At 47.7% G+C, this 26,120-nt stretch overlaps 3 protein-coding genes across 4 annotated transcripts in view; all 3 read right to left on the bottom strand.

Annotated features, from left to right (window-relative positions):
- Nucleotides 1-3,388, bottom strand: part of coro6 (coronin 6) — a 33,779-nt gene extending 30,391 nt beyond the window's left edge. For both annotated transcript variants that reach the window (XM_056284616.1, XM_056284615.1), the window contains exon 1: nucleotides 3,212-3,388. The gene's annotated coding sequence lies outside the window, so the exon portion shown is untranslated. The remainder of the gene's footprint in view (nucleotides 1-3,211) is intronic.
- Nucleotides 3,389-5,160: 1,772 nt separating this feature from the next.
- Nucleotides 5,161-7,586, bottom strand: LOC130116407 (max-like protein X). The gene is made up of 2 exons (XM_056284320.1): nucleotides 7,557-7,586; nucleotides 5,161-5,700 (listed from the first exon to the last, which is right to left on the bottom strand). Exons 1-2 carry the CDS (start codon nucleotides 7,584-7,586, stop codon nucleotides 5,161-5,163), a joined length of 570 nt encoding a protein of 189 aa, XP_056140295.1.
- A 1,963-nt stretch (nucleotides 7,587-9,549) lies between these two features.
- ssh2b (slingshot protein phosphatase 2b) overlaps nucleotides 9,550-26,120 on the bottom strand; it is a 37,707-nt gene continuing 21,136 nt past the window's right edge. The window contains exons 3-15 of the mRNA XM_056284982.1: nucleotides 19,906-20,018; nucleotides 19,705-19,769; nucleotides 19,259-19,380; nucleotides 19,080-19,145; nucleotides 18,773-18,838; nucleotides 17,923-18,117; nucleotides 16,558-16,651; nucleotides 16,293-16,421; nucleotides 15,844-15,890; nucleotides 13,613-13,759; nucleotides 13,219-13,419; nucleotides 11,478-12,552; nucleotides 9,550-11,217 (exon numbers count right to left, since the gene is read on the bottom strand). Coding sequence (XP_056140957.1) covers nucleotides 9,847-11,217; nucleotides 11,478-12,552; nucleotides 13,219-13,419; nucleotides 13,613-13,759; nucleotides 15,844-15,890; nucleotides 16,293-16,421; nucleotides 16,558-16,651; nucleotides 17,923-18,117; nucleotides 18,773-18,838; nucleotides 19,080-19,145; nucleotides 19,259-19,380; nucleotides 19,705-19,769; nucleotides 19,906-20,018 — 3,691 coding nt within the window. The 3' untranslated portion in view covers nucleotides 9,550-9,846. The remainder of the gene's footprint in view (nucleotides 11,218-11,477; nucleotides 12,553-13,218; nucleotides 13,420-13,612; nucleotides 13,760-15,843; nucleotides 15,891-16,292; nucleotides 16,422-16,557; nucleotides 16,652-17,922; nucleotides 18,118-18,772; nucleotides 18,839-19,079; nucleotides 19,146-19,258; nucleotides 19,381-19,704; nucleotides 19,770-19,905; nucleotides 20,019-26,120) is intronic.

Genomic DNA, 26,120 nt, shown 5'->3' with positions numbered 1-26,120 from the left:
TTCACTTTCACGTTCATGAACAACAGCTATCACCAACACTACCTGGAATCAAACAAGAGCTCTTGTATAAAATGAGGACTATTCCTTTTGGTGTTAAAAGTGTCCTAATTTCTTAAACCATGGTCTTGGATTTTCTATATTCGTTTCAAAAACAACATTTTGAAAATACATAGAATTACAAAGGAAGGGCTGGCTTAGGCCAAGGGCCCACACATTGTGGGCCTGCTGTGATCAGTGACAGACTGCAGAGGCCGGGGATGACTGGTCATATCCTTCATGCTGAACATTGCCAGCACGAACTGCAACGCTGCACTGACGATAGTTAACCGATTTCACTTCCTGTCATCAAAAGTTTTCTGATGGCAGGTGTCTCTTGTTTCTCATAGGGTGTATATGTCATTTTGGATCAAAACTCATATCTTTCAGCATTTAACGCGGATCTGATTTCCTCGTATAAGCAAGATGAATACTGTCTAAATGAGCAATAGAATATAAGCAGAATAAGACTTCATCTTTCTCAAACGGTCTACCAATACACTAGTCAAGTCAAGTCAATTTTATTTGTATAGCCTAATATCACAAATTACAAATTTGCCTCAAGGGACTTTACAGCAACACAACATCCTGTCCTTAGACCCTCGCATCAGATAAGGAACAACTCTCTAAAAAAAACACTTAAACAGGGAGAAAAACTAGGAAGAAACCTCAGGGAGAGCAACAGAGGAGGGATCTCTCTCCCAAGACAGACAACGTGCAATGGATGTTGTGTTTACACAATTTACACAATACAACACTGAAAGAGGATAAGAGAATTATAATGGAGCTATAAAATTTATGAGGAATACGATGCGCAGGATGCCAAGCAGGGTCCAGACGCTAACACATCTACCACCATGTACATTTTATATTACACCAAGATAAAGTGTACATACAGGTACCACCTTTTTATGTGACGTTTTCCTGCTCTTTGTAATAATTCATGTGACTAAATAGTATTGGGACTATCTTATCCATCAGCATATATTTGATGTGCAGTGTTTTTAGCATGGTTTCAGAACACTGTTTTATCTTTTTTTTGGGCAACTGTCTATCAAATATTGTGATGAATCAGGCTTTACCTGTACCACCGTTACGTTCCTACAGAATAGAAAATGAGCTCAGTAAGCCATTTAAGCTGTTAAACTCATTCAAATATCTGTATATTTAAGAATATTTGTTTTATTCGTGTTGAGTATTTCGAGTAGCCCTTCGTGCAAATCTGTGAAGCACATTGTTTAGCAGGTATCTGATATTAGCCTGTTGACATTTTGTCCCATCATTTGCCTTGAAATACATTAGCATCAGGTCTTGATGCATGCTCAGTAATCCAGGTGCGAACATCAAAGAAGGTGGAATCAATTCACCTGGACACAATGTTTACTGACAGATACGTTTCTTACTTAGACGAGTGACGCAACAGTTCATTTGGATACATTTATCTGTCAATAAATGTATCCAAATGAACTGATTCAACCTTCTCTGACGTTGGCATTAGGCTTCCTGCTATTATTGTGTGTTGTACGGAGATTGTGTTTACTCGTTCCTGACATTTTACTAATCTTAGCTGTCCCGGGCTTTAGACCAGAGGGGCCGTGAGCCCTGAAAACACAGGAGGCATTTCAGAGCAGGGATCATCATGGATATTAATGGTCGATTGTCCCGGCCAAACATGCGGACAGAAAGCTCATGGGGCGAGAAAGTCAAGACAGCGTGTGGACGAATGGTACACAGAGGCGATATTGCATTCTGTCAGCTTGGTAACACACCCATAATGACGCCAACGTGCCCTGAGATGATGGACGAGGAGCGTGTGTAGTGTGTTAAACGCGTCTTTTGGTGTGTAAGACTTCCCATTCTGTGAGTGTGACGAGTCATCTACAGCCAACACTAGAAACTGAAAGAAGTAGGCCAGCGCCAGTCCCCGAAGACATCCAATAAATGCAGCAGGATTCTTTCCCGGGCGTAGCGGATGAGGGTAAACTCAAATTATCTGCTGCTAAAAAAAAATAAATCAAAAGAAATGATAAGCAAGCATAACAACGATATTAACCTCCAGCAAGGAGCTACGTCAGAGGTGGAGGTGTGTTGTGATTTAAAACTGTGGCCTTCTGGAGATGACTAAACAAATCCCTGCTGACAGGGCAGATAAATCCACCTCTTTCTTGGGAGGCCTCTGCTATCAAGGGCTTCCAGTCCAACAAGCACTGGGGAGTACGCCTTCCCTCAGGACAGTTCCCACTGAACCCATTTCTAACATGTGTGTTTGGAGGTGACAAGTCACCTGCTGACTTTGCTGTCGAGGCAAAAACAGTCTCCTATGAACTGTCTTTGATTTTAGCTTCCTTATGAGGGGGGGGGGTGTGCACAAGTTTGCTCGACTCTGGCAGCACGACACCACCGAGTTTCTGACTCGGAGTAAACTTTTGTTGTTTCTGGGCGACGGTTTAGTGGTCCGTCTCCCTTTAATCCCGATGAAGGTTTATGAGGTTAACCCTCTGGCATGGCTGCGGAGAGTGGAGACAGAGTGAAAGAATGACACGGCCACTTTCCTAATATAGACATGCCAAACTGTCCTGTCCCTCCCGGCCCGGCGCCCCCCCCCCCTCACCCACCCCCTCCTCCTCCTCTGCACTCCCTCCCGCCTGCATACCCCTCCGATTCTGCAGAGCCCTGCCATGAACCAGCGAGGTGTTTGGCTCTTTACTGTTAATGATACACAATAGATTTCACGCGCACACACACGCGCACAGATTATACGGGCACGCAAGACGCACACACCAAGGCTCCGTCGTATAAACTGTAGGGGTATAGATAGGGGAGAGCTCGCATGCCCCCCCACCCCCCCCCACCCCCAGACAAACCCGACTCCCTGATGTACAACGCGCTCCTTTAAGCCAACAGCTGCCGCCGCTTGACATCTCGACTGCCCGTGAGGGAGAGAAATGACGGCTTCGCGTGAAACGCTGCGATAACGTCCTGCCTCTCTCCGGTGAGCCTGGTGTTCGAGGCACCGCGCAGTGCTCCTGCGGCGGCGGCGGTGCGGCGGGAGGCGGGAGGCGCCGTCCACCCGCCGCCGCCGCAGGAGCACCGCCGCCGCCGCCGGCGCAGCAGACGCATGACGGCGCTGACCGTGCGGCGCCGGCTGATGATGGGACTTCGGCCGTCAACTCACCTCGGCTTTTGGAGACGTTATCCTCCGGATTCTCCCGCGCCCCCTGTCCTGGATAGTCCCCCTGTTTCCCGCGAGTTCAGTCAAGTCGGCTAGTTAGTTAGTTAGTTAGTTAGTTAACCCGGTTAGTTCCGACGTGAGCGAACTCCCTTCGAAGCCAGTTTGGTGGAGCCCGGACAACTAGCTACGTGACGCTCCTCAGCGGAGAGAGAGAGGGAGAGAGAGAGAGAGAGAGAGAGAGAGAGAGAGAGAGAGAGAGAGAGAGAGAGAGAGAGAGAGAGAGAGAGAGAGAGAGAGAGAGAGAGAGAGAGAGAGAGAGACTGTGTGTGTAAGAGAGACGGAGGGGTGGTAGAAGGTACAACAGGGGGAGAGGAGGGGGTGTGGGGGGGTACAAACTAAAGGGGTGCCATCTATTTTGGAAACGGGCTCATTCAGTACAGGGAGGCCTGTCGCGCCCACGGGGTCAAAGGTCGCGGACTGTTGAAAGAAAGAAAGTGCGTTTAATTGAGTTAGATTCTTGTGAATCTGGTCCATGCAAAACATTCTACTAATACTTAAAAAAAAACAGCCCCAGTGTCAACTTGCCTCTCCTACTTGTTAACTTGTGAGCGACTGGGGCGTATGTCTGCCAAGATGTCTTTATCAAAGTTAAATGACCCCCCCCCCCGTCCCTCCCTGACATCTGTCACTCTCATGCCCTCTTGCAGAAAGGAGGCTGTTATTCCTCCCTTCCTCTAGATGTCAGCAAAGCCTCAACTAAACATACCTGTTAAAATAAACCCATCCAGGTCGGTCAGAAGAGAGGGAACTAGGAGGAGGGGGTAGGGGGGTAATGCTTTTACAGCTACCTAAACGCTTAATGTAATAAGTGTGTTAAAGTTAAAGTGGTGGTAATGTTGAGGTCTCTTGTCCAGGAGTCTGGAGGTGTTCTTGTAGTTTTGGCTGGAATGTGATCTTGAGATTGGCACGTAATCCCCCAAGCAAAATGGGGGAAAACCAAGTGTAAGAAGTCTGTGAATGTTCTCATTCATCCAGGTCATGGTTATCCAAAGGACTTGAATCAAGTGCAACTGGACTTGGTATATATCCGTGAAGGAAAGGCACGAACTGATGAAGCCTCTTGGCTGAGAGGCGAAACGTCTTCACGGATATATACCAAGTCCAGTGAAGTGTAAGAAGATATATGTCGTTTTTAAACAGCGTGAAACGAGTCTGAAGTTTGAGATACAAAAATGTAACTTGTCAACTTTTAAATGAATGGGGAAATAGTGCTTTCTGTGTGTATGTAAGCGTATCAAGAAATTCCGTTTTCCCTAAAAACGGACTTACATTCAATTCAAGTTACGATCCCAAGGATTGGCGATTCTAGTTTACTGACGCCTGTGACGAGATCTGCGGCCTCCAAATCCCAGAGGTCCATTTGATACAAAACACAGACCACCTTCGCAACTAGCATCAACACGAGTCTGTCAGGTGGGGCCAGGTTGTGTTCGGATAGGGGTTAACCACACGAAGACACGACATGCAATCAAGACACACTGACGACTGTGATCGGAGGTGGTCTGACATGCATAGAGCACGTCACCATTTTGATACCCACTTATGATTAATGATCCACTCACATTTCAGCTTAATGTAAAAATGCACAGAAGTGTTTCAAATATGATCTACTGGGGCATCCAGGTAGCGTAGCGGTCTCTTCCGTTGGCAACCAACACGGAGATCACTGGTTCAAATCCCCATGTTACCCCCGGTTTGGTCGGGCGTCCCTACAGACACAACTGGCCGTGTCTGAGGGTGCGAAGCTGGATGTGGGTATGTAATAATCACTACATTTTCATAGCGCTTTTCAAGACACCCAAAGTGCTTCACATTGAAGGTGGGGGTGAGTACTGCATTGTGGATGACACAACTGGCAACTGTGACCCTGAGAGGCTACAGCGAGCCCCAAGTCACTTTCTGGGGCAGGTTTCAGTCTGGAGATTGTACAGAAGCTGGTCCTGCCTGAGCACTCCAAGAACGAACTCCCTCAAAGTTTGGGGCTTGCAGTGCTCCTTGATCCAACTGAAGATGCAGGCCGAGACTTCTTGGAAACTGTTCACTGATACAGAGTTGCTGAGGGATTGGAACACGGAGTACACGATGCTCTGAAAGATGCTAAACTTGACCTGGTCAGACACCTGCTCCTCCCCTTGCTGGGGGTTGCTCTGGTGGGCCTTCATTATGTGCTCATAGTTTGTTTTCATGATCTTTAGGGCCATCACTTCCTTCCCCAGTGTAGACACTTCCTCCTCTTGCGTCTTCTTCTCCTTGTGAAGAAACTGGATGTAGTCAATGGTGTTCTGCAATATGGTGGCCTTGCTTATTTTCTGTGTTCCCACAGCAAATTCAGACTGCTGCTGGCAGGTGGACACTATGGACTGAAGGTCATCATAACCTTTCTTAATAGCATCCCAATAGTATCTGTCCTGGTCGCTGCACGAGCGCCTCCTCTGGTCGGTCAGGGCGCTTGTTCGGGGGGGAGGGGGAATAGCGTGATCCTCCTACGCACTACGTCCCCCTGGCGAAACTTCTCATTGTCAGGTGAAAAGAAGTGGCTGGTGACTCCACATGTATCAAAGGAGGCATGTCAACAAATACACTATATGTACAAAAGTATTGGGACACCTGGCCATTACATCTACAGGAGGTTTTATGACATCCCATTCTAAATCCATAGGCATTAATATGGAGTTGGTCTCCCCCCCTTCGCAGCTATAACAGCTTCCACTCTTCTAGAAAGGCTTTCCACAAGATTTTGGAGTGTGTCTGTGGGAATTTTTGCCCAGTCATCCAGAAGAACATTTGTGAGGTCAGGCACTGATGTTGGATGAGAAGACATGGCTCGCAATCTCCGTTCTAGTTCATCCCGAAGGTGTTCGATGGGGTTGAGGTCAGGGCTCTGTGCGGGCCAGTCAAGTTCTTCCCCACCAAACTCACCCAACCATGTTTTAATGGACCCTTGCTTTGTGCACTGGGGCACAGTCATGCCAGAACAGAAAAGGGCCCTCCCCAAACTGTTCCCACAAAGTTGGAAGCATAAAATTGTCCAAAATGGCTTGGTATGCTGAAGCATTAAGATTTCCCTTCACTGGAACTAAGGGGCCTAGCCCAACCCCTGAAAAACAACCCCATACTATTATCCCTCCTCCACCAAACTTTACAGTTGGCCCAATCCAGTCAGGCAGGTAACGTTCTCCAATGCTCCAGCCCAGTGGCAGCGTGCTTTACACCGCTCCATCCGATGCTTGGCATTGTGCTTGGTGATGTAAGGTTTGCATGCAGCTGCTCGGCCATGGAAACCCATTCCATGAAGCTCCCGGCACACCGTTTTTGTGCTGATGTTAATGCCAGACGAAGTTTGGATCTCTGCAGTTATTGAGCCAACAGTGTTGGTGACTTTTATGCACTATGCGCCTCAGCACTCGTTGACCCCGCTGTGGGACTTTATGTGGTCTGCCACTTCGTGGCTGAGTTGCTGTTGTTCCTAAATGCTTCCACCTTTTCAATAATACCACTTACAGTTGACCATGGAACAACTAGCAGGGAAGAAATTTCCCGAACTGACTTATTGCAAAGGTGGCATCCTATGACAGTATCACGCTTGAATTCACTGAGCTCTTCAGAACGACCCATTCCCTCACAAATGTTTGTAAATGCAGACTGCATGGCTAGCTGCTGGATTTTATACACCTGTGGCAGTGGGTCTGAATGAAACACCTGAATTCGATGAAGAGGTGTGTCCCAATACTTTTGTACATACAGTGTAAGAGAAGCAACGTCCATAGATAGTTTTAAGAATCAGCTCAAGACCCATTTTATCATCTGGCTTTTAGTTAATACTTCTTCCTTTTTATTCTTTTTATCTTGTACTGCGGTTTTCTTTGTCTTGGGTTTTTTTGTGTGTGTCTAGGTCTGTGTTTTATTGTTTTGAACTGATTTTATCTGTATTGTTGCTGAGTTTTGTTGTTCCTTTTTTTATGTAAAGCACTTTGAACTGCATTTTGTGTATGAAAGGTGCTATACAAATAAAGTTTATTATGTGGTAGTCTGCAGCCCTCCCCGGCTCGGCAGAGGGGGTGGAGCAGCGACCGGGACGGCTCAGAAGAGTGGGGTAATTGGCCAAGTACAATTGGGGAGAAAGGGAAGTGGGGGGGGGGGGTGATCTACTCCCATGTCCAACAATGTTATTTGCATTCAATTATCTTTGAAGAGTTGAGGCGTTTGCTGGTGGGTATTTCAGCTTGTCCAAGGCAGAGTTGGAACAAAGTGCCCCTTCATATTTTTCCCATAACCGCCGTCCTCCAACCAGCATCCTCTCCCCAGTGTTGCGTGCCATCATGGCAGCATCAACTGTTGGTGTTGCAGCTTCTTTAAAGATAAAAACAGAAGTATTGAGGAGGAGGGGGGGGGTGATAGGAATGCAACAGCTGTGCTGATGAGGCTGACATTTTGCGACCCCTCTCAGGGTGGGGCTGAACTTAAATAATTATGGGAAACTTTATACAAGCATTACGGCAGTGTAACACTATAGGGAGAAAAGTTATAACGCAGTTTTGTCCAGGTTATGGAAAATGAGAATGAGGATATTTAAACCCCCCCCCCCACACACACACACAGAGCATGACAAACAAACCATTATTTGGATGCCACATTTATTTCAGCCTTTACTTCTCACATCTTTCTTTGGAGTTGTTGCTAAAACAGCATATTCCAAATATGATTGTCATGTTTGTCATAAGAGGTCGATTCATTAGTCGTCAGTAAAGTTACAAACAAAACAACAAAAATAAAATTTAAAAAAAAATTCCAGACGCTATCAATATCAATTTTTTAATAGTCACAGTTGAAACACAAAATATTTACAATTTAAAATGAGGGGGAAAGAAAATACACATCCTTTTTTACACAACACAGGCACATTGCTACTCACTAACCATGCTCCCAAATAGTAGCAAACACACATACACCCACACAGACATACACACATTTTTAAAAAAGGGAGTAAAGTGCACATTTGACAGACCTCCCTCCATGGATATTTGATGAAAATGGCAGAAAGCTGCACTTGACAGTCAGAGGCACACCCATACTGTGTACAAAAGATCATTAAAAAAAAAATGTACACATCCACATGGAGAAATTGTGCTAAACGTGTGCACAAGCCAGATAAAAAAAAACAAACATATAAAGATCCTAAAACGTCAACACGCACAATACAGATCTTCCAAAAAGTAAAAAAAAAAAGAAGAGAAAAAAAATGTCCTCCCCAAAGGGACGCATGAAAACATACACAAATTCAGGATAACTTCAACTACCAAATGATTTCCTCCTCCAAAACACACACACACACACACACAAAAAGACATGGGAAAAGAAACCCAGTTTGAGTGGCATCGAAACTCGTATCCGAGAAGTGTGCTCTCTTCAGTTAACCGAACAGTGAAATTGAGTTTGATGGCATTTCAGGATATTCCAGGAATTCAGGGCCTTCTGATCAGATGTGACTCTGGCCAACTGAGGTATTATGTATTGTTTTACAGATTTAAAAAAAAAACAAAACAAAAAACACACACACCCTCTTTGCATATCACACCTTTTGTGTTACAGTATGACAGACACGCAACTGACCAGGTAGCATCAAATCGTCTAAGTATTACGAGTCAATGGAAGGATGGCAGAACCCATTCGTTGCGTTTTACTCTCCAGACCTGCCGAGAGCTCCGGATCAGTTTCTTTGTGTGAGCAAAAGAGCAGTTTTAGACAAGTCTTCAGTTTTCATGTGGCCGGTCAAAGCCAATGGATTTTTGTTTTTTTGATTCTAGAGACTTGATTTGCAACAGGAGACTTTCTATGAATATAGTTCATAAGAAACCTGTCAAATAATATTTCCAAAATGTCTCCAGGAGTTTGCGGGTAGCTTAATTTCTGTCTGAATAATGCATTCACTTATATCTTGCAAAATGTTTCTGTAGTGTGGAAAATTCACATTCGAAACGGGTAGGCTGGCTTCAGGACTAAATCTGACTTAATGCATCAGACTGTACGAAGGCTGAAACTATGCCATGTGCTACGGTGTTTTGAATTCCTGTCCATCCAATTCGAGTGATGAAGACTGTACATCATGACAGCGGCAGTACAGCACGGGCAGGAGAATAACAGGCTACTGGACAGTTACACTCAGCGAGAACCTACTCAAGTCTCTTGAATCCATAGAATAAGGGTCTCGGATTGAAGACGACTTATTTTGATCAAACTAACAAACTTGGCTATGGGTGAGCTAACAATTTAAGAAGGGAATATTTAAGCTCGTGCATTTCAAGATACAGAAACAAACTACTCATCACAGTTGGACGATTGTTTGGCTGGTGTTTGAAGGACTTCTTGAGCAGATAATCATGTCCTATGGTTGCCTGGAAGTACATTCGTGGCAGGTCTGTAAAAAGTAATGCACAGGTCCAAAGAACCCTGAACCCAGCCCTTTAAAATAGTCAGCAAAGGTTTGCTTTTCCAGAACGTGTTGTGATAATTCATATGCACTCATTTTCCATCTGTCAGCACAGACACACACATATAGATACATACATACATAGTGAGGGTTACATGGTGTGGTAAAGGGTACTGACTGTCCTTTTCTTCAGCCTCCTCAGTGGGTGTGTCCTACCATACTGCTGCCTTGTTGCCATAGACATCAGCACTGGTGACTGTAGAGGGGTTTGGCCAGTGTCTGGGTGTCTCCCGCTTGGTTGGCTCTGTGTCAATGGAGAGAGTCCCGTTGGGGTTTTCTCAGCATCGCAGAGCCCCTCTGCTGCAGCTCCGAGGCCTTCAGGCTGGCTTTGTGAGGAAGGAGAGCTGTGGACACGTTGCTTCTTGGACTCGTCCGTGGCTGTGTGGGACACAGGCTCCGCTGTTGGGGACGCCGGAGAGGTGCGGCTCAGCTCCCACTCGCTCAGGTCATTGGCCAGCAGCTCAAGGCAGCCCAGCTTGGCCAGCGAGGCCGAGCGCTTCATCAGGGAGGGGGGAGTCAGTCCCGCCTGGCGAATCCTGGCCTCAACCTCTCGGACCCTCTGTTGGAGACCACGGTCCCTCTTCTGCATGATGCTGGGACATTGGCCCCAAACCTGTTCCGCACACCTGTAGTTTGTGACACCACGTGAGCTCACCTGCTGAAGGAAAGCCCCAAGTTCACACAAGGTCTCCCAGGTCTCCCTCAAAATGTTGTCACCTTGGGGCCCCTCTGTGGGGTAATCCCAGTCCGTGCCTGACTCATGCTCCGTCACACCCTCCAAACACAGGAAGTCAACGGAGGAGAGAGGAGCAAGGAAGGGGTGGATAGAGGGATGGAAGGATTGAGAGCGGTTAGGGGAGAAGGTAGAGAGAGATCTGCCACCAGCAGGTTGATATTTGTGCGTTGATGTACCTCTGACTTCAAATCCTGTCGCCCTCTCTTCCACTGGACAACACTTCCTGTGATCCTCCTCTTCCTGCACAGTGCTGGCACCCAACCCCTGCGAAAGAAGGAGTGCATCCTGGACATTAGAAACAGTGGGTGGAGTGGGCTGAGATACCGGAGAGTGTTCTCTGGAGTGCTGGAGAGACTGGGAGAGCTGCGGTGAGCCCGAGGAACTGACGGAAAGGGAGGGGGGAGAGGAGGAGGGGGACTCCTGCTCGTTTTTCATTCGTTGTTCAAGTTGCCTTTTGACACGTCGTACAGAGCCCCTTGTCCAGTCACTGGACAGAGGAGTGGGGGTTTCTTCCTTGGGGGTTTCTTCCTCCTCTTTGTTCTTTACTCCCTCCTTTATAGCTTCAGCCTGTAATAAAACTTCTCTCTCTTCCACTTCCTGCTTTGACCTCCTCAATTCCTTGTCCTGGGAGTCCCAAGGCCCTGGTTGGGTAAGGGGGCCAGGAGGAGGGTCTGTGGTCTGCAATACAGATTTTAGTTCTGTGACCGGCACAGGGACTAAAATCTCCTTTAACACAAACAAAACACAAAAAGTGAATTTCAAAATTGTACACCATGTATATGTGCAGTTGACACATCTTAGGAAATAATGATTTCCAATCAATTATTCAGAAGCAGATTAGATTAGGTTTTATTAGCAGTCCTTATCTTAATGCCACTAGATGGGACTCTAACGCAGGAATAAAAACCTTAATCATGGGCACAAAAACTTCCAATTTCTATTACACTAACAGGAGACTATCACCTTTAAACATAAAACAGCCTTACCTTTCTCCTCTCTTCTTCCTTTCGTGCTTCAGCGATGGAATCCTCCTCAGACAATGGTTGGTGGTCCTTGCCCTGACCCTTGAGCTGGGACGATTGCTGTGCTGCTGGCATGGCAATGCTGTGACTCTTACCATCTTGGGCGAGGCCCTGAAACTTCTCCCTGGCACTGAAAAAGTTGATGTGGTCTGTGCTGCGGGTAAACGACACCTCGAGGTCTTGGGGAGTGGCACTGGGGTGGCTGATATCATCACTAGTGAAAGGTGGAGGTGCTGTCAAATTGTCAAAAGACAGCAGAGATGACTGTTGGTCACAGTCTAGTTTCTCATCAGGCACTGGCACAGACAGACCTTGGGGCCCGGCCCTTTGTGTGCATGGTTTTGGGGTCGTTAAGGACTCAGGCACTGATGGGGGCATCTGTGGCTGGTGGCTAGTTTTTACAACACCCAAAGAGCAGGACTCCGGTGGCCTGACAGACTCATCTATGCAGGCTGGAATAGGAGACAGTGTAGGAGAGATAGGGAGGTGGTGTATGGATGGAGGTGGATGAGGTCGACCCACCAAAACACTCTCCACTATGCTCACTGTGGAGATGTCGGTCTTCCAGGCCTCAGGCACCACAGTGGCAGCTCTTGGCTGGGGGAGTGGAGGAGAGGACCGGTCTTCCTCAGAGTCACATAGGCCATTTGAGAGAGGAGGGGATGGCGGAGACAATGACCCAGCCAGCGGGTCAGGACAAGAGGCAGACATCTGAAGCTGGGCTACAGCAGTATGATTAGGGCCTTCAGAGACACCTGACAGAGCTGAAACCCCACCACTCGACGAAGAGGTGAGTCGTTCAGATTGGATTTCACTATCGGGCAAGCTAGTGGACAGTGCTATCCGGCTAGTGCAAGAGGAGGCTCCCAGTGGTTGCAGCAGCTCTGCAAGAGAGGGGGCAGTTGTGTTGCTAGCCTGGTTATGAGGGTCAGAGCGGCCCAGGCTCTGCGGCTGGGCGGAGGGTTTGGACAGCGGTGCATGGTGCTCTGACAGGTTGCTGTCCGAGTGAGAACGCCAGAGCTTGTTGTGCCTCTGCTTACTGCAAGGGTGTGTGTGGGGGAGAGAAAATTGAGGAAAATTTTATTTACTTTAAAATATTACTTTTCAATACAGCCTGGCCTTTACTTCATTGAATGTCAATTATCCGACACCTCTACCGGCTAACACAAATTTTGATTTCAGATGAAACTTAAAGCTGAAAGCCGGGCTTTTTCTCCACCAATGAATAGGTATTTTATCCATAAAGGCCATGCAGTCAGGTTACATAATACAAAACGGTGTTCTTTGTCATGGCTGGAGAAACTCTCCATATAGGCCTGCTGAAATTTTAGACCAGGTACGATGAACTCTGGTGCAAAGACATTCCTACTCAAACAGGGAAGAGGAACTCAGATATGATGACCATGTGGCTAAGCTTCTCTTGGTCAGCTAATCAACCAATTCTACAATCAATATCAGAGTACAACAGTGTTCCCCATGTTGTTTGATTTAGTTTGCTATACACTAGACTGCCTGTGATGGCGCTGGTCTCAGGATGCCGTTTTTAGGGGTGGGAACTGTTTGTTGCCGAGTTCTCACTGCTAGAGGGAGAGACGGATCAGGGAAATCACGGATTTCAGCTTCAGAGGTTCAAGTCAATGCTCCAAGTGCCGCGCTGACATGTATTACTCACAAAGCTACACAGCACCGCAACAAGCAAGTATACCTGGCCAGCAGTATGCCTTGATACTCCTCCAGCTGTCTCATAAAAGATGGGTTGGGCTTGGTAACGGCGCGACGTTCCTTGACATAATTGAAGGCTCGCTCCAGATCCCAGCCATATTCCTTCATCGCATAGGCAATTACTGTGGACGCAGAGCGACTCACGCCCATCTTACAGTGCACCAAACACCTGGCCCCGGCTTTCCTGGAACGAATATGAAGAATCACGTCTACGTGTCAAGCCTTCTGCCAACACCTGTATAACTCAGACTACCTGGATAAGTTCATCGTAACTAAATTAGACTAAATCCCCCCCAAAAACTATGAGTGTGAAAAACAGCAATCAAAAGAAGACTAGTGGGTCAAAGGGGCACAGCAGAGAACAGTTTGTGACTCACTTGGCTCGGGATATAAACTTGTAGGTGTCATTCCAGTAGGCCAGTAGGTCAGTGGCCTCCTCGTCATAAACACGGATGTTGTGGTACTCAAACAGACCAGGGAAGAAATTATCTATCTCCCTTGTTACATTCAGGATGTACTGAACCCTGTGTGTGTGTGTGTGTGTGTGTAGGGGGGGGGGTGAAGTAATGAGGAAAAGAATAAAATGTATGTAGGAGAGGGAGGCAAGAGTAAATCAAAGGGGCAAGAGAGAAGGGGAGCAAGGTAAACAGATGAATTGTTACAAAGAAAAATATGAGCAACACAACCAAGAGAATCACAGAAAGTTGAATCAGCTGAGAGAAATGGTTCATCATCATCTACGTGACCTCTTCAGTCTCAACTGACTGCAGGTATCCCCACCCTTATAAACAATACAGCGGCATAACGACCCAAACCAACGACCAGTTTCATATGCAAATTGCCATGACCATCAACTAGAATTACAATGGCCATGTGCACTATCCACCGAGGATCTGGGAATGTTTGCAATCAGCATTGTCAGATGGTGACAGATGTACTCTTAGCCCTCCCCCCCTCAGTTCAGGGATGGTCGTTCCCTCGTCACATAGATGTCCTCTTTGACTCCCCGTTCAAACCAGCATTCCTGCCTATCAAGTTTGTGCACATCCTCATCCTTGAAAGAGTGGCCACTGGCCTGTAGATGGTGTCGACTGTGGAGTCCTGGCCTGACGCGTTAGCTCTCCTGTGTGGTGTCATCCTCTTGGCCAGCGTCTGTTTGGTTTCTCCAATGTACAAGTCATGGCAATCCTCCTGGCACTTAACAGCGTACACTGTATTGTTCTGTTTGTGCCGGGGGAACTGATCCTTGGGGTGGACCAATTTCTGGCACAGTGTGTTTTGGAGTTTGAAAGCAACTGAGACGTGGCGTTTTGGAAAATACGCATCTTGGCTTTTCCGACACTCCCGCCACATACGGAATCACCACTGGTTTATGCTTAGGCAGCTGTTGTCCTTCTCCTCTCTTTGATTGGCTGGTGCACTGTTTGGGCGTCTTCTTAGCTTTGACAAATGCCCAGTTAGGATAACCACACTTAACCAGGGCCTGTTTAATGTGGGATTTCTCCCCTTCCCCGGCCACTGTGTCAGCGGGGATGTTGTCAGCTCGGTGGTGCAGCATCCTGATGACTCCTAGTTTGTGCTCCAGTGGATGATGAGAGTCAAACCTTAAGTACTGATCAGTATGTGCTGGTTTACAGTAAACATCAACAAAAAAATGTCCCCCATCACATTTTAATTCACAGTGTAAGAAGGCTAACCTGCCATTTTTCATATCCTCCCTGGTGAACTTGATGTGGTTGTCCACAGAGTGAATGTGGTCGGTGAAATGTGGTCCTGGGATTTAATTTTAACCCAGGTGTCATCCACAAATCTGAATCAATGGCTAGGTGGTGCCCCTGGATAAGACATCAGAGCCCTCTTTCCCACTTCCTCCATATATACAAGTTGGCCACTACAGGTGAGACTGGGGAACCCATAGTACACCCATGGCTCTGCCTACAGAACCGTCCCCTCCTTGTATGTGAAGTACGTGGACTGAAGACACAGCTTCAGGAGCAGATATACTTGGTCAGTGTTAAGGGCAAGTCAAACGTAACTAAGAGTACATCTGTCGCCATCTTACAATGCTCTGATTCTAACTATTCCCCAACCCTCTGTGAATAGTACACATCGCCATTGTAACTCTTGTTAATGGTCATGGCAATTTGCATATGAAACCGATCATTTTCGGTCATTATGCCGCTGTACTGTTTATAAGCGTGGGGATACCTGCAGTCAGCTGAGACTGAAGAGGTCCAGATGAACTGATTCAACCTCCTGTGAGTTCCTTACCTGGATTATTCAGCATGCAATAAAACATAAAGACAACCAAGGGGATGTTTGCTTGCATTACATAACTGCAGTAGATAGCCACAATTCTAAGGAAAAGTGAAAGGACCCCAATGGGGTGACTGCCTACATGCAAGTTGCTAGCCCATTAAAAACATCTGCCACTAAATACAAACATTAAGAAATCAACTGTAACAATAATCAAGTCAGTAGTATTGAATAATTGAGTAATTCAATTTAGTTTCCTATAAAGTGCATAAAGCAGAATTCGCAGTGAGCCCTTCATTTTAATAGCAAAATGGGCTATACATCACGATGTACTGCAACCCCCCCCCCTTACCCGCTGTTCTGCAGCTCCTCCAGATTGGATGCATTCCACTCAGATCCCTAAGAGAAAACAAAAGCAACCCTTAACTAGGTTCAGATCCTTCGACAGACCTTTTCATAATGCACAAATCCACTGGCAAGTAAAGCCCAAAGATTAGCTTCCGTTCCAACCGAAGACAAAACACCTTGAAATCAGGAGGTTAAAATCCAGCCTCTGCTATTTCCAATTTAGCGTAGCCTCGAGACACGGCTTAAGTTTATCCAGGACTGATTTTCAATTTTGATTTAAAATTACAAAAAAAAAAAAGTTGCAACAAGATTATAAGCGCTTTAATGCTTCTTCATTATTATATTCATCATAAAAAGACATTTCTGACACCCCCTCCCCATAAATCTAATCACTATGCAACATTTAGTGTTCATCCGGCATTAAAGCTTCAGAGATGAGCTGCGTTGACCTACCAGGTAGACATGGTCAAAGATCTCTGTTGGACTATCCATCTGTCCCAGGATCACAATCATCTCATTGTCGATGAATTCCTTGAATTCCCGCAGGTTACACGTCATGTGCATCTCCAGCTCCGTCCGGATCTGCACAACGTAACCCAACACGTGGTTGAAAACCTCAGGTGTCTACAGGGCCTCAAAAGAGGGATGTAGTGATGCCCGGCATAAAAGAGACGAGTTCACATCCATTAGAGAAACTACGGCAATGATTTATTCTAACCTCTTTGCAAGTAACATTTTCAAGGTCCTTCTGCATCATGATCTCCCTCAGACTGGTCTTGATGAGCCGCTCTGTCCGTTCCCTCTCAGTGGGCCTGCAAACACACCATACAGGGGGAATGAGCCTGCCAACATACCCGTGCATTTATACGAATGTATGAATGCAAATGCGCTATTGGGTCAATGCATTCAACCAAACCACCCTGAGAAACAACAAGGGCATTACGTCTTCACCACTGGAGCCCCAAGTTGGGACTGAAACCCATAAAGTTGGTAGTACTGGTGCCATTCCCTCTACTCTGAAATACAAGACAAGCACTGTTCAACTCAGACCTGAAAGACACCCCATTTCTCAACTCCTTCAACCTCCATTTCTATACTTCATATTTCTCCAACCTGTCCTTCCTATAACTTTTTTTTTTGTTGCAGGGGGACCCCCCCCTTTTTTTCTCCCCAGTTGTATTTGGCCAATTACCCTATTTTCCAAGCCGCCCCACTCACTGCTCTACCCCCTCTGCCGATCCAGGAAGGGCTGCAGACTACCACATGCCTCCTCCGATACACATGGAGTCGCCAGCTGCTTCTTTTCCCCTGACAGTGAGGAGTTTCACCAGGGGGACATAGGATGTGGGAGGATCACGCCATTCCCCCCAGTTCCCCCTCCCCCGCTGAACAGGCGTCCCGACCGACCAGAGGGGGCGCTAGTGCAGCGACCAGGACACATACCCACATCCGGCCTCCCACCTGCAGACACAGCCAATTGTGTCTGTAGGGACGCCTGATCGAGCCAGAGGTAACAGGGGGATTCGAACCGGTGATCCCTGTGTTGGTAGGCAACGGAATAGAGCGCCACGCTACCAGGACCCCACCTTCCTATAACTTTTTAAGCCCTGTAAACCTGGGAATATGTCAACGATGCAAGTTATGCAACTCAGATTTTAAATCGTGTTGTGAGAAAACGCAAGCGGCAGACAAATTTAGGGGATGCAATCGTTGTTCTGTGCTCGTCTGTTCAAATCTCAACACAGCAAAGTCCGACCTTATAAGCAGCGTAAAGCTTTTGTCTCGTGTACATTTCTGACATTGCATGACTTAAGCATGGCCGGACAATTGATTGTGTAATTGGGATTGTAATTTGTGTTGCAGTTTCTCAATATGTATAAAATGCCTGTGTGTTGCCAGTCCTGAAACACCTCAATTATATTGTCCACTGCTGCTGATCGTTTGAGGAACGGTTTCCAAAATGCAAAAGATTTCACCGTTGAAGAACATTTTTGGTTCGTATCAGCAAAATTATTCGGCCCATTAAAAGGCCTCTCTTGATAGATTTTACCATCAACCTCCAAAACAATGCAGAGATGCTCACACATCAGAGAAGAGGACGGGCGAGTCTGCGCGGTGTGACTGGACGTCCTGCATGGCGTTCCACTCGTTGATGCGCGTCTGGTCGGAGGAGATCCTGCTCTGGTAGTAGCTGACCCAGGTGAGGAACAGGCTGCCCGGGAAGTAGTTATGGCCACGGGCCACTTCGCATGCTTTATGAAGGGACTGGAGGGCCGACCTGTGAGGTGTGCAAAAGACAGCAAGATATGGGGGGGGGGTTGGGAATCATGGTGGCTGATAAGATTGACAAGTGTTAAAAGACATCAAACAGTTTTTTGTCTTTTTTGGGTGATTCCCCCCCCCCTCTCTTCCCAATTGTACTTGGCCAATTGTCCCATTTTCCGAGCCATCCCGGTCGCCGCTCCACCCCCTTTGTTGAGCTGGGGCGGGCTGCAGACTACACATGCCTCCTCTGATACATGTGGAGTTGCCAGCTGCTTCTTTTCACCCAACAGTGAGGAGTTTCACCAGGGGGACGTAGCACGTCCTCCAGTTCCCCCTCCCCCCCGAACAGGCGCCCCGACCGACCAGAGGAGGTGCTAGTGCAGCGACCAGGACACATACCCAAATCCGGCTTCCCACCCGCAGACACGGCCAATTGTGTCTGTAGGGACACCCGACCAAGCCGGAGGTAACATGGGGATTCGAACCGGCGAACCCCGTGTTGGTAGGCAACGGAATAGACCGCCACACTACCTGGACACTCCCATAAAAATTAAAAAAAAGAAAGGCATAAGTGGAATAATCCAAAATACTAGGATACAAAGTTATCAGACAAGATCTGTTCTGACGGAGATCCTCCAAAGTCTAATGACGGATACAGTGTGACTTACCACATGGCCTGCACAGACACGGGCTTGAACACGTGGACTCGGTTATCAGTCGACACGCTGAATCCCCTGGAAGCAAAAAGACAGACGAGAAAAAGAGAGAAAGAGATGGAGGCGAGAGCGAAGAAGCATTTGGTAGATTTTTCCAAGTGTCACCTTCTCCATCTTCTTTAGATCATGGATGGACACCATCACAACAGTGCAGTGTTTTGGTGGGTGTGTTAAACGGTTTATACGTCTTATTAATCTCTTTAGAGCATACGTAGCATGTAATAGAGAGATAAGAGCAGGTAGTGCATCAAATTCTTACCCATCTCCATCCAGATGTATCATTGTGTCACTCCATAAGGGCAGAACCAGCCCGACAGAACACGAGCTGGGAGAGACAAAATAAGGAGTATGCTAAACATGTGTTATATCTAAAACATTACACCTGATGTCAAACGGCAAGAAGTCCACGCAAATCCCATGCCACCTCTCTCCTCTCACCTGTCAATGGGGCTGAAATCCATCCCCAGTACCACACTCTCCTCTGTGTCCTGCCTGCCATTGGTGGAAACCACCACCATGTAGCGGGTCACCTGCTGGCTAGCGCTCTCCAAACGGACAGCCTTGAAAAAAAAAAACATACATGGGTGGTTTAAGGTGGGGTTCCCCCAAACACTTCCACATCATGGACTTCCCTTCTGTAGTCTCTCGTCAAGCTGTATTGTAGTAAATTAAAAGCTGAAACCAAAACTATTCTTCATTTTGCTCATGATCCCCCGGAGCCTACTCTTTTCCACCAGGACCCGCTGGGATCCCCGGACCCCAATTTGGACACCACCCCATTGGACCAGGGGAAAGAGTGAGAGCTCAGAAGAATGAAATTTGATATGACTGAAGCTGATGGCAGTTTGACACTGCTGAGTGTATGTGCACATGTGCGTACCCACCAGTTTGATGTTGTCCTCTGGTCTGAGCAGAGTGAACATGGTTTGCAGATGCTGCTGGAGGTCTCCTGATGAGGGACAGACAAACATTTTACCAAGAAATACAAATACTGGTCTGGTCTGGAGTGTGGTAACTCCAGTTGAGTCATGCGGCAAGGTAAATCCTAGGCCGGGCGATTGTTGATGGTGCAGACTAAATCTTACCTGCATGTTTGCTGCGCAGTTGTGAGAAGCGAGAGGCAGAGGAAAGACAGGAACCACTTCCACGCGGCAGGAAGAGGGCCGCTCCTTTAACTGTCAAGAAACTCTCACTGATACTGGGCAGAAAAAGAGGGGGAGAAAAGAAAAGGACCGAGTGATCCAACAGCAATAAAATCCTTGTTGGGGAAATACTGGGAATTATTAAGATCAAGAAAAGCAGCTCGCTGACACTTCCAACAGTTTAGTGCTCAACTGACTTCAATCCGAAAAGTCGTTTCACTCCAGGCAAGCGTGAGTCAAGATCGTTCTGCTTTCAGAGCTACACAAAGCAGGCATTACACACACAACAAAAAACCCACTATGAGCTACAGCACATGTGAGATTCTCATCCTGAAAATGTGGCCTCATCATGGCTGAGCATTTTTTAAGTTCCAATAAGGGCAATTTAATCCAGTGTTTTCTTATGAGAGACACACAACGTCCTACACAAACAGCAAGACATGTGTCTTGTGTGCTCACAGACTCACGCTGCCCCAACAACACCTGTGCAGCTCGCAAATGTACACAGCTGTTTCCAATAACACGCCGGCTTTACTGTACTGGACACGGCCATAAAATGACAGGAGGCAGGGTCACGAAAATATGGAGAGATAACGGGAAGGGCGACTCCTTTCAGATACAGGGTGCCATGAAAACAGCGTGGCAACAGGACAACACCCATGTAACCATCCCTTCTATTTTTCTTTTTTGGACCCCCCCCCCTTTCTTCCCAGTTGTATCCGGCTAATTACCCCACTCTTCCGAGTCTTCCCGGTCGCTGATCCAGGGAGGGCTGCAGACTACTACATGCCTCCTCCGATACACGTCAAGTCGCTTCTTTTCACCTGGCAGTGAGGAGTTTCACCAGGGGGACGTAGCGTGTGGGAGGATCACGCTATTCCCCCCAGTTCCCCCTCCCTCCCGGACAGGCGCCCCGACCGACCAGAGGAGGCGCTAGTGCAGCGACCAGGACACATACCCACATCTGGCTTCCCACCCACAGACACGGCCAATTGTGTCTGTAGGGACGCCCGACCAAGCCGGAGGTAACACGGGGATCAATTATATTTTTACGTAGATCTACGCGACTATGACTATGAATAACTGATGAAGATTTTGGTTCATAAAGTAAAAGGTGTGGAGTTCTGCTCACGTGTTGCATTTTCACCGTTTATACCAGTGGTTCTTAATCAGGTCCTCAGGAACCCAATAATCAGGTCCTCAGGAACCCAAATCCCCATTGCTTCTATTCTGCCAGGTAGTTACAGTAACCTGTTGTGTCAGGTCTAGATGATAGCTGTAAGACCTGAAGAACCACAGGGTTTACACAAAGATGACCACAGTCCTACTCTTCAAAACACTTTCACAGCCTCCAGACTAGGGACCGTGAAAGTACAGGTCTGCAAACAAGGAATAGCTACACCGGCAGCGACGACTAACTGACCAGTCAATCAGAAGGGGCTCAATTGAATAAAACCTCTGGTGGAGACACCTTCATACACACGGCCCTTTGTTTGTAGGCTGCCTACAACTGACCTGTAGGCAATAAGAGCTTTGTGGGATCAGCTCACCTCACACACACACACACACAGGTCAGACAGCACAGGGGTGGAGTTTGCATGGTCCATGTGGAAAACCCCTTTGGGCTGCGTTTCAGATTTTTCTGAACGTTTGCGCGTCCATGGATGTCGGTCTTACATCACACGCCTCCAGCTCAACAATTGCCAATTTCCTCAACCAGAAGCTATTTTCTCCCGCTAGAGCAGGATGGACACTAAATACACGCTGGGTGTCGGCTACTGTTGAGTCGAAACGGAAACCAGCACACACATGGCCACTGACGGCATGCTCAGCCACCAAACAACAATGGCCAGCTTATCCCTGACCATTTCCCTGGATGTTTTCTCATGTGAAATAAGGACTATATTACAACAACAAAAATGTTGACTGCGTAGATCAGACACCACGTGGCAAGTCAAGTCAATTTTATTTGTATAGCCCAATATCACAAATTACAATTGTGCCTCAAGGGGCTTTACAGCAACACAACATCCTGTCCTTAGACCCTCGCATCAGATAAGGAACAACTCCCTACCAGGGAGAAAGAAATGTGTCCCAGCAGGTCTTCAATTTTCAAATATGTGAACACAAAACCCTTGCATATCCCAGAATTAATGCCTCAAATGCTTCCTTTTTAGGTGCATGCTTGCTTAAGACATGAATCTACCCCCGGATTAATCACATCCACTGATTCATGGACAGTTACCGCTGTACCTGTTTAAGTGTACTTTCCTTACGCCCCCAGGTGCACACTGCCATACCCCAAGGCTTAAAATGAAATGGGACTAAGCTGATTAGCCAGACGTCCGGTAAACTGGGCATTTCTCATGACGCTCAAGGAAGGCAACATCCTCCTGCAGCTACTGACTAGCAGTATGACTCGCTCATATCCTTCCTGTTACGTCACTGTGGGAAAACCGCAGGCTGTTTTCACAGCCCAACCAAAACATGAGGGCTCTAGGTAGTCAACTATAAGCCATAACATCCTAAATATACACACACACACACACACTGGACATGTAGCTATGGGTGGGCCTAGGGGGGCCTGAGCTCACCCACTAGGCACTCAGGCCCACCCGAATCAGATGGCGCCCCTTTTCGCTGGCTCACCCAGTGAACAGCAGTCAGTGGATCCCGTTTCAATTATCCGAATACATGATCAATAAAAACCAAACCAATTCTTGCTTCTTGATAGGTCAGGTTTTCTCAGTGGCAGTGCATTTGGCAGATGCCAGATTGCGAGCAGCCCCTCCTCTTTCACTCAAGAGTACAGCCCGCGCCACCGCAGAGCAAGAGTACTGCTGCTACTGCAGGTTAACAAAAATCACGGCGGAACAAAGCTGTTTGTTTACGTTTCAAAAAAAAAAAGGTCATGAGGAGGAGCAGCAGGAAGTGACACCTCCTCCTGCACCATTTTATCAACAAGTGCCAAGTAACAACACGTACGTGGCTACTAATTCAGCCCTTTACCCATTCACAGCAGCATGTGACATAGCACTGGATTCTCCCCACAGCCAAATTGACCCCTCCGTGCCGAAGCACGGGTACCTGCAGCCATGCGCCCAGAAAAGCACATGGAAATGCCGGAGAATGAATATAAACCGTATTTTACTCGTGTTCGTTTGTTCCAGGCTCGGCTCGGCACCGAGGACGTACAAGCCCCATCAGACTTGTCCACCATAGATGAACCGGCGACCCAGCCCAAACGTGGTTCACCCCAAGTGACCACAGGCACCGCTGGGAGGCCTGCTGCCTGGTGATATGGACGGTTCTCACGGCTGGAGTACAGCCCCTCCGGAGACGCCACGTTCTGTACGGCACGCCGCCATTTCCCAGAAGCAGCCACTGAGGGCCGATTCGAAGCACACAAGCAAATCCATCAGCCGGGACGGGGGGGAATATTATCAACCAGCTGACCAGTGACGCTATCAACAGGGCGTTTGTGGAAAGGAATAAAGAGCACATTAAAGTTGTAATAGACCTCGTTTTACTCTGCAGAACAAGATATCCCATTGCATGGGCACCGTGGAAACAAAGAAGCATTGACGAGACAACTTCTTGGAATTATTTCAACTGATCTCTAACGGTGACCCAGAAACGAAACGGCGACTGCAGAATTACCTAGAAACGGGAAACTTACAAGCCCCGACATCCAGAACGGGATACTGGAAATGGCAGCATCGCTACTTATCTGGAAAATAAACACAAGATTTGCATGATGGGATAGACACTTATCAACCTGAGCGCTTGCTTGAGGCAGTCTGTATCAGATACACAAAGGAATGCTGACGGGAAGGGCTCCGGGTTTTGTGGAGACTGGGGACATGAACGCAACTGCTATACCAGCGAAGATCCTGCAAGTACTGGAGCTGTTGCAGCCGGACCCCGCGTTGGATTTGGTTTCGATGGGGCCTCGGTTATGTCTGGCAACAAAGAAGGGGGACATATGACTTTAAAGAAAGTGTTTCTCCATGCATATATATGTAATTCCCATCACCTAAACCTTGTCCTGTGCACAGGCTCGAAGGTGTCCCCCGGCATTTCAACATTTTTGATGTCTAACAACCTGCATAGTTTCATGACAGGATCACATAGACATGCTAGATTTATGGAGATCCAACAACACCCGTGACCAGAGAAACAAACTTTGGCACTAGAGAGATCCTGCGATGTCCAACGGAGCTCGTGGTCAAGTGCAGTAAGTAAAGTCTTGACCCTTTTTTGGTCCAATTTTGGAGACCCTTGCTGAGTTCTCTGGGCGCTCCGGCCACACAAAACTTGAAGCCGACCCTCTACCTCAGCAAACGTAAACGAAAAGATTTGTTTCTACTTGTCACATTCAAAAAGTTGCCCCCCGCTTTTTCTCCCAGTTGCACTTGGCCAATTACCCCACTCTTCCGAGTCGTCCCGGTTGCTGCTCCACCCCCTCTGCCGATCCGGGGAGGGCTGCAGACTACCACGTGCCTCCTCCGATACATGTGGAGTCGCCAGCTGCTTCTTTTCACCTGACAGTGAGGAGTTTCACCAGGGGGACGTAGGATGTGGGAGGATCAATTGTGGCCAATTGTGTCTGTAGGGACGCCCGACCAAGCCGGAGGTAACACGGGGATTCGAACCTGCGATCCCCATGTTGGTAGGCAACGGAATAGACCACTATGCCACCCAGACGCCCCCAACAAATTGGCTGAAATGCCACTAAGGGCTTGCAATCTTCCTCCGTATCAGTTACCGATTACACTGAGCTGACTGAGTGTCTTCAGGACAGCTACAGTACACCCTGGAATACAGGAAACGGCTCTGATAAAGTGATGACACTGACAGAAGCTCTGATGAAGAAACACGACATCCTCAGCTGGCACGTCACTGGGTCTCGAAAGAGGACGTTGTCAGCTATACGCAGGTTGAATCTACCATGGGCAAAGCATCACGTGTAAGGGACAACTCAGGCCTAAAAAATATATGGAGTGACATGCTAGACAGGCAGATCATGGGACTGAACACTGGTTTTAAGGTGGACACGTACGGGTTTATGAGAGCCGCTTCTGCCCCCTTTGTCTCGGTCAAACACCTTTGGTGACAAGGCGTTAATACAGCCCGCCAGCACACACATTTCCATCACTGTGGAAGACGCAGAACATGGGAGTGTTGGTACAGCAGCTGAAGAGAAAGGTCACAGCGGACACAGCCTTTCCACCACTTGTTGAAGTGCTCGTCAAATGCCCCAGTGACATCCATCCATCCATTACCCAAACCACTTATCCTGCTCTCAGGGTCACGGGGATGCTGGAGCCTATCCCAGCAGTCATTGGGCATTAGGTGGGGAGACACCCAGGACAGGCCGCCAGGCCGTCACAGGGCCCACACACACACATTCACACCCAGGGACAATTTAGTACGGCTGATTCACCTGACCTACATGTCTTTGGACTGTGGGAGGAAACCGGAGCACCCGGAGGAAACCCACGCAGACACGAGGAAAACATGCAAACTCCACACAGAGGACGACCCCCAAGGTTGGACTACCCCCGAGGCTCGAACCCAGGACCTTCTTGCTGTGAGGTGACCACGCTAACCACTGCGCCACCGTGCTGCCGCTTTAGGGACATGTTTCTCAAAATGAATCGTTTCCTACGGGCCCTCGTCACCCGACCCATAACAAGCTGTACTGTTGGACTCTTTTCAACTGTAAGTCGGACAAAAACTGGCATCAGGGCATCGACGATGACATACAGACTGAACTCTGACCCCGCTCTCCTTTGAAAGAGAACTGACTGGCTCAGACTACAACGGAATAATTTCAGGGTTCAACACCGAGCCCTGTTGTCTCCTGCTGGAATCATCAACAGTACGCTCGTTTACAATCTCAAGACTGTAGCAGCCCATTACAATATTATTGGTTATAGTTTGTGTTGGGTATACAGCTGGAATTTATGCTTGTGTGCGTGGGTGTGTGTGTGTGTGTGTGTGTGTGTGTGTGTGTGTGCGCGTATAATGCCAATTCGTGTTTTGAATCACTTCACATAGATGTTGTATTGTCAAGTGATGGTAACATAACAGGCACATTGGCCAATAACACAAAACTGGGAAGCTGACATGACTGAGTGTGTGTGTGCGCGCGC

This window comes from Lampris incognitus, chromosome 8 (assembly GCF_029633865.1).
Source record: "Lampris incognitus isolate fLamInc1 chromosome 8, fLamInc1.hap2, whole genome shotgun sequence".
Taxonomy (NCBI): domain Eukaryota; kingdom Metazoa; phylum Chordata; class Actinopteri; order Lampriformes; family Lampridae; genus Lampris; species Lampris incognitus.
The sequence above is the reverse complement of the archived record's forward strand: the minus strand, read 5'-3'. Positions and strand labels throughout refer to the sequence as shown.

Bases quoted from the DNA above. Each gene is read 5' to 3' on its own strand.
- LOC130116407 (XM_056284320.1), bottom strand. From the start codon at position 7,586: ATGGCACGCAACACTGGGGAGAGGATGCTG. The intron at 5,701-7,556 runs GTTGGAGGACGG...CTGACCGACCAG, and splicing joins ACACTGGGGAGAGGATGCTG to AGGAGGCGCTCGTGCAGCGA.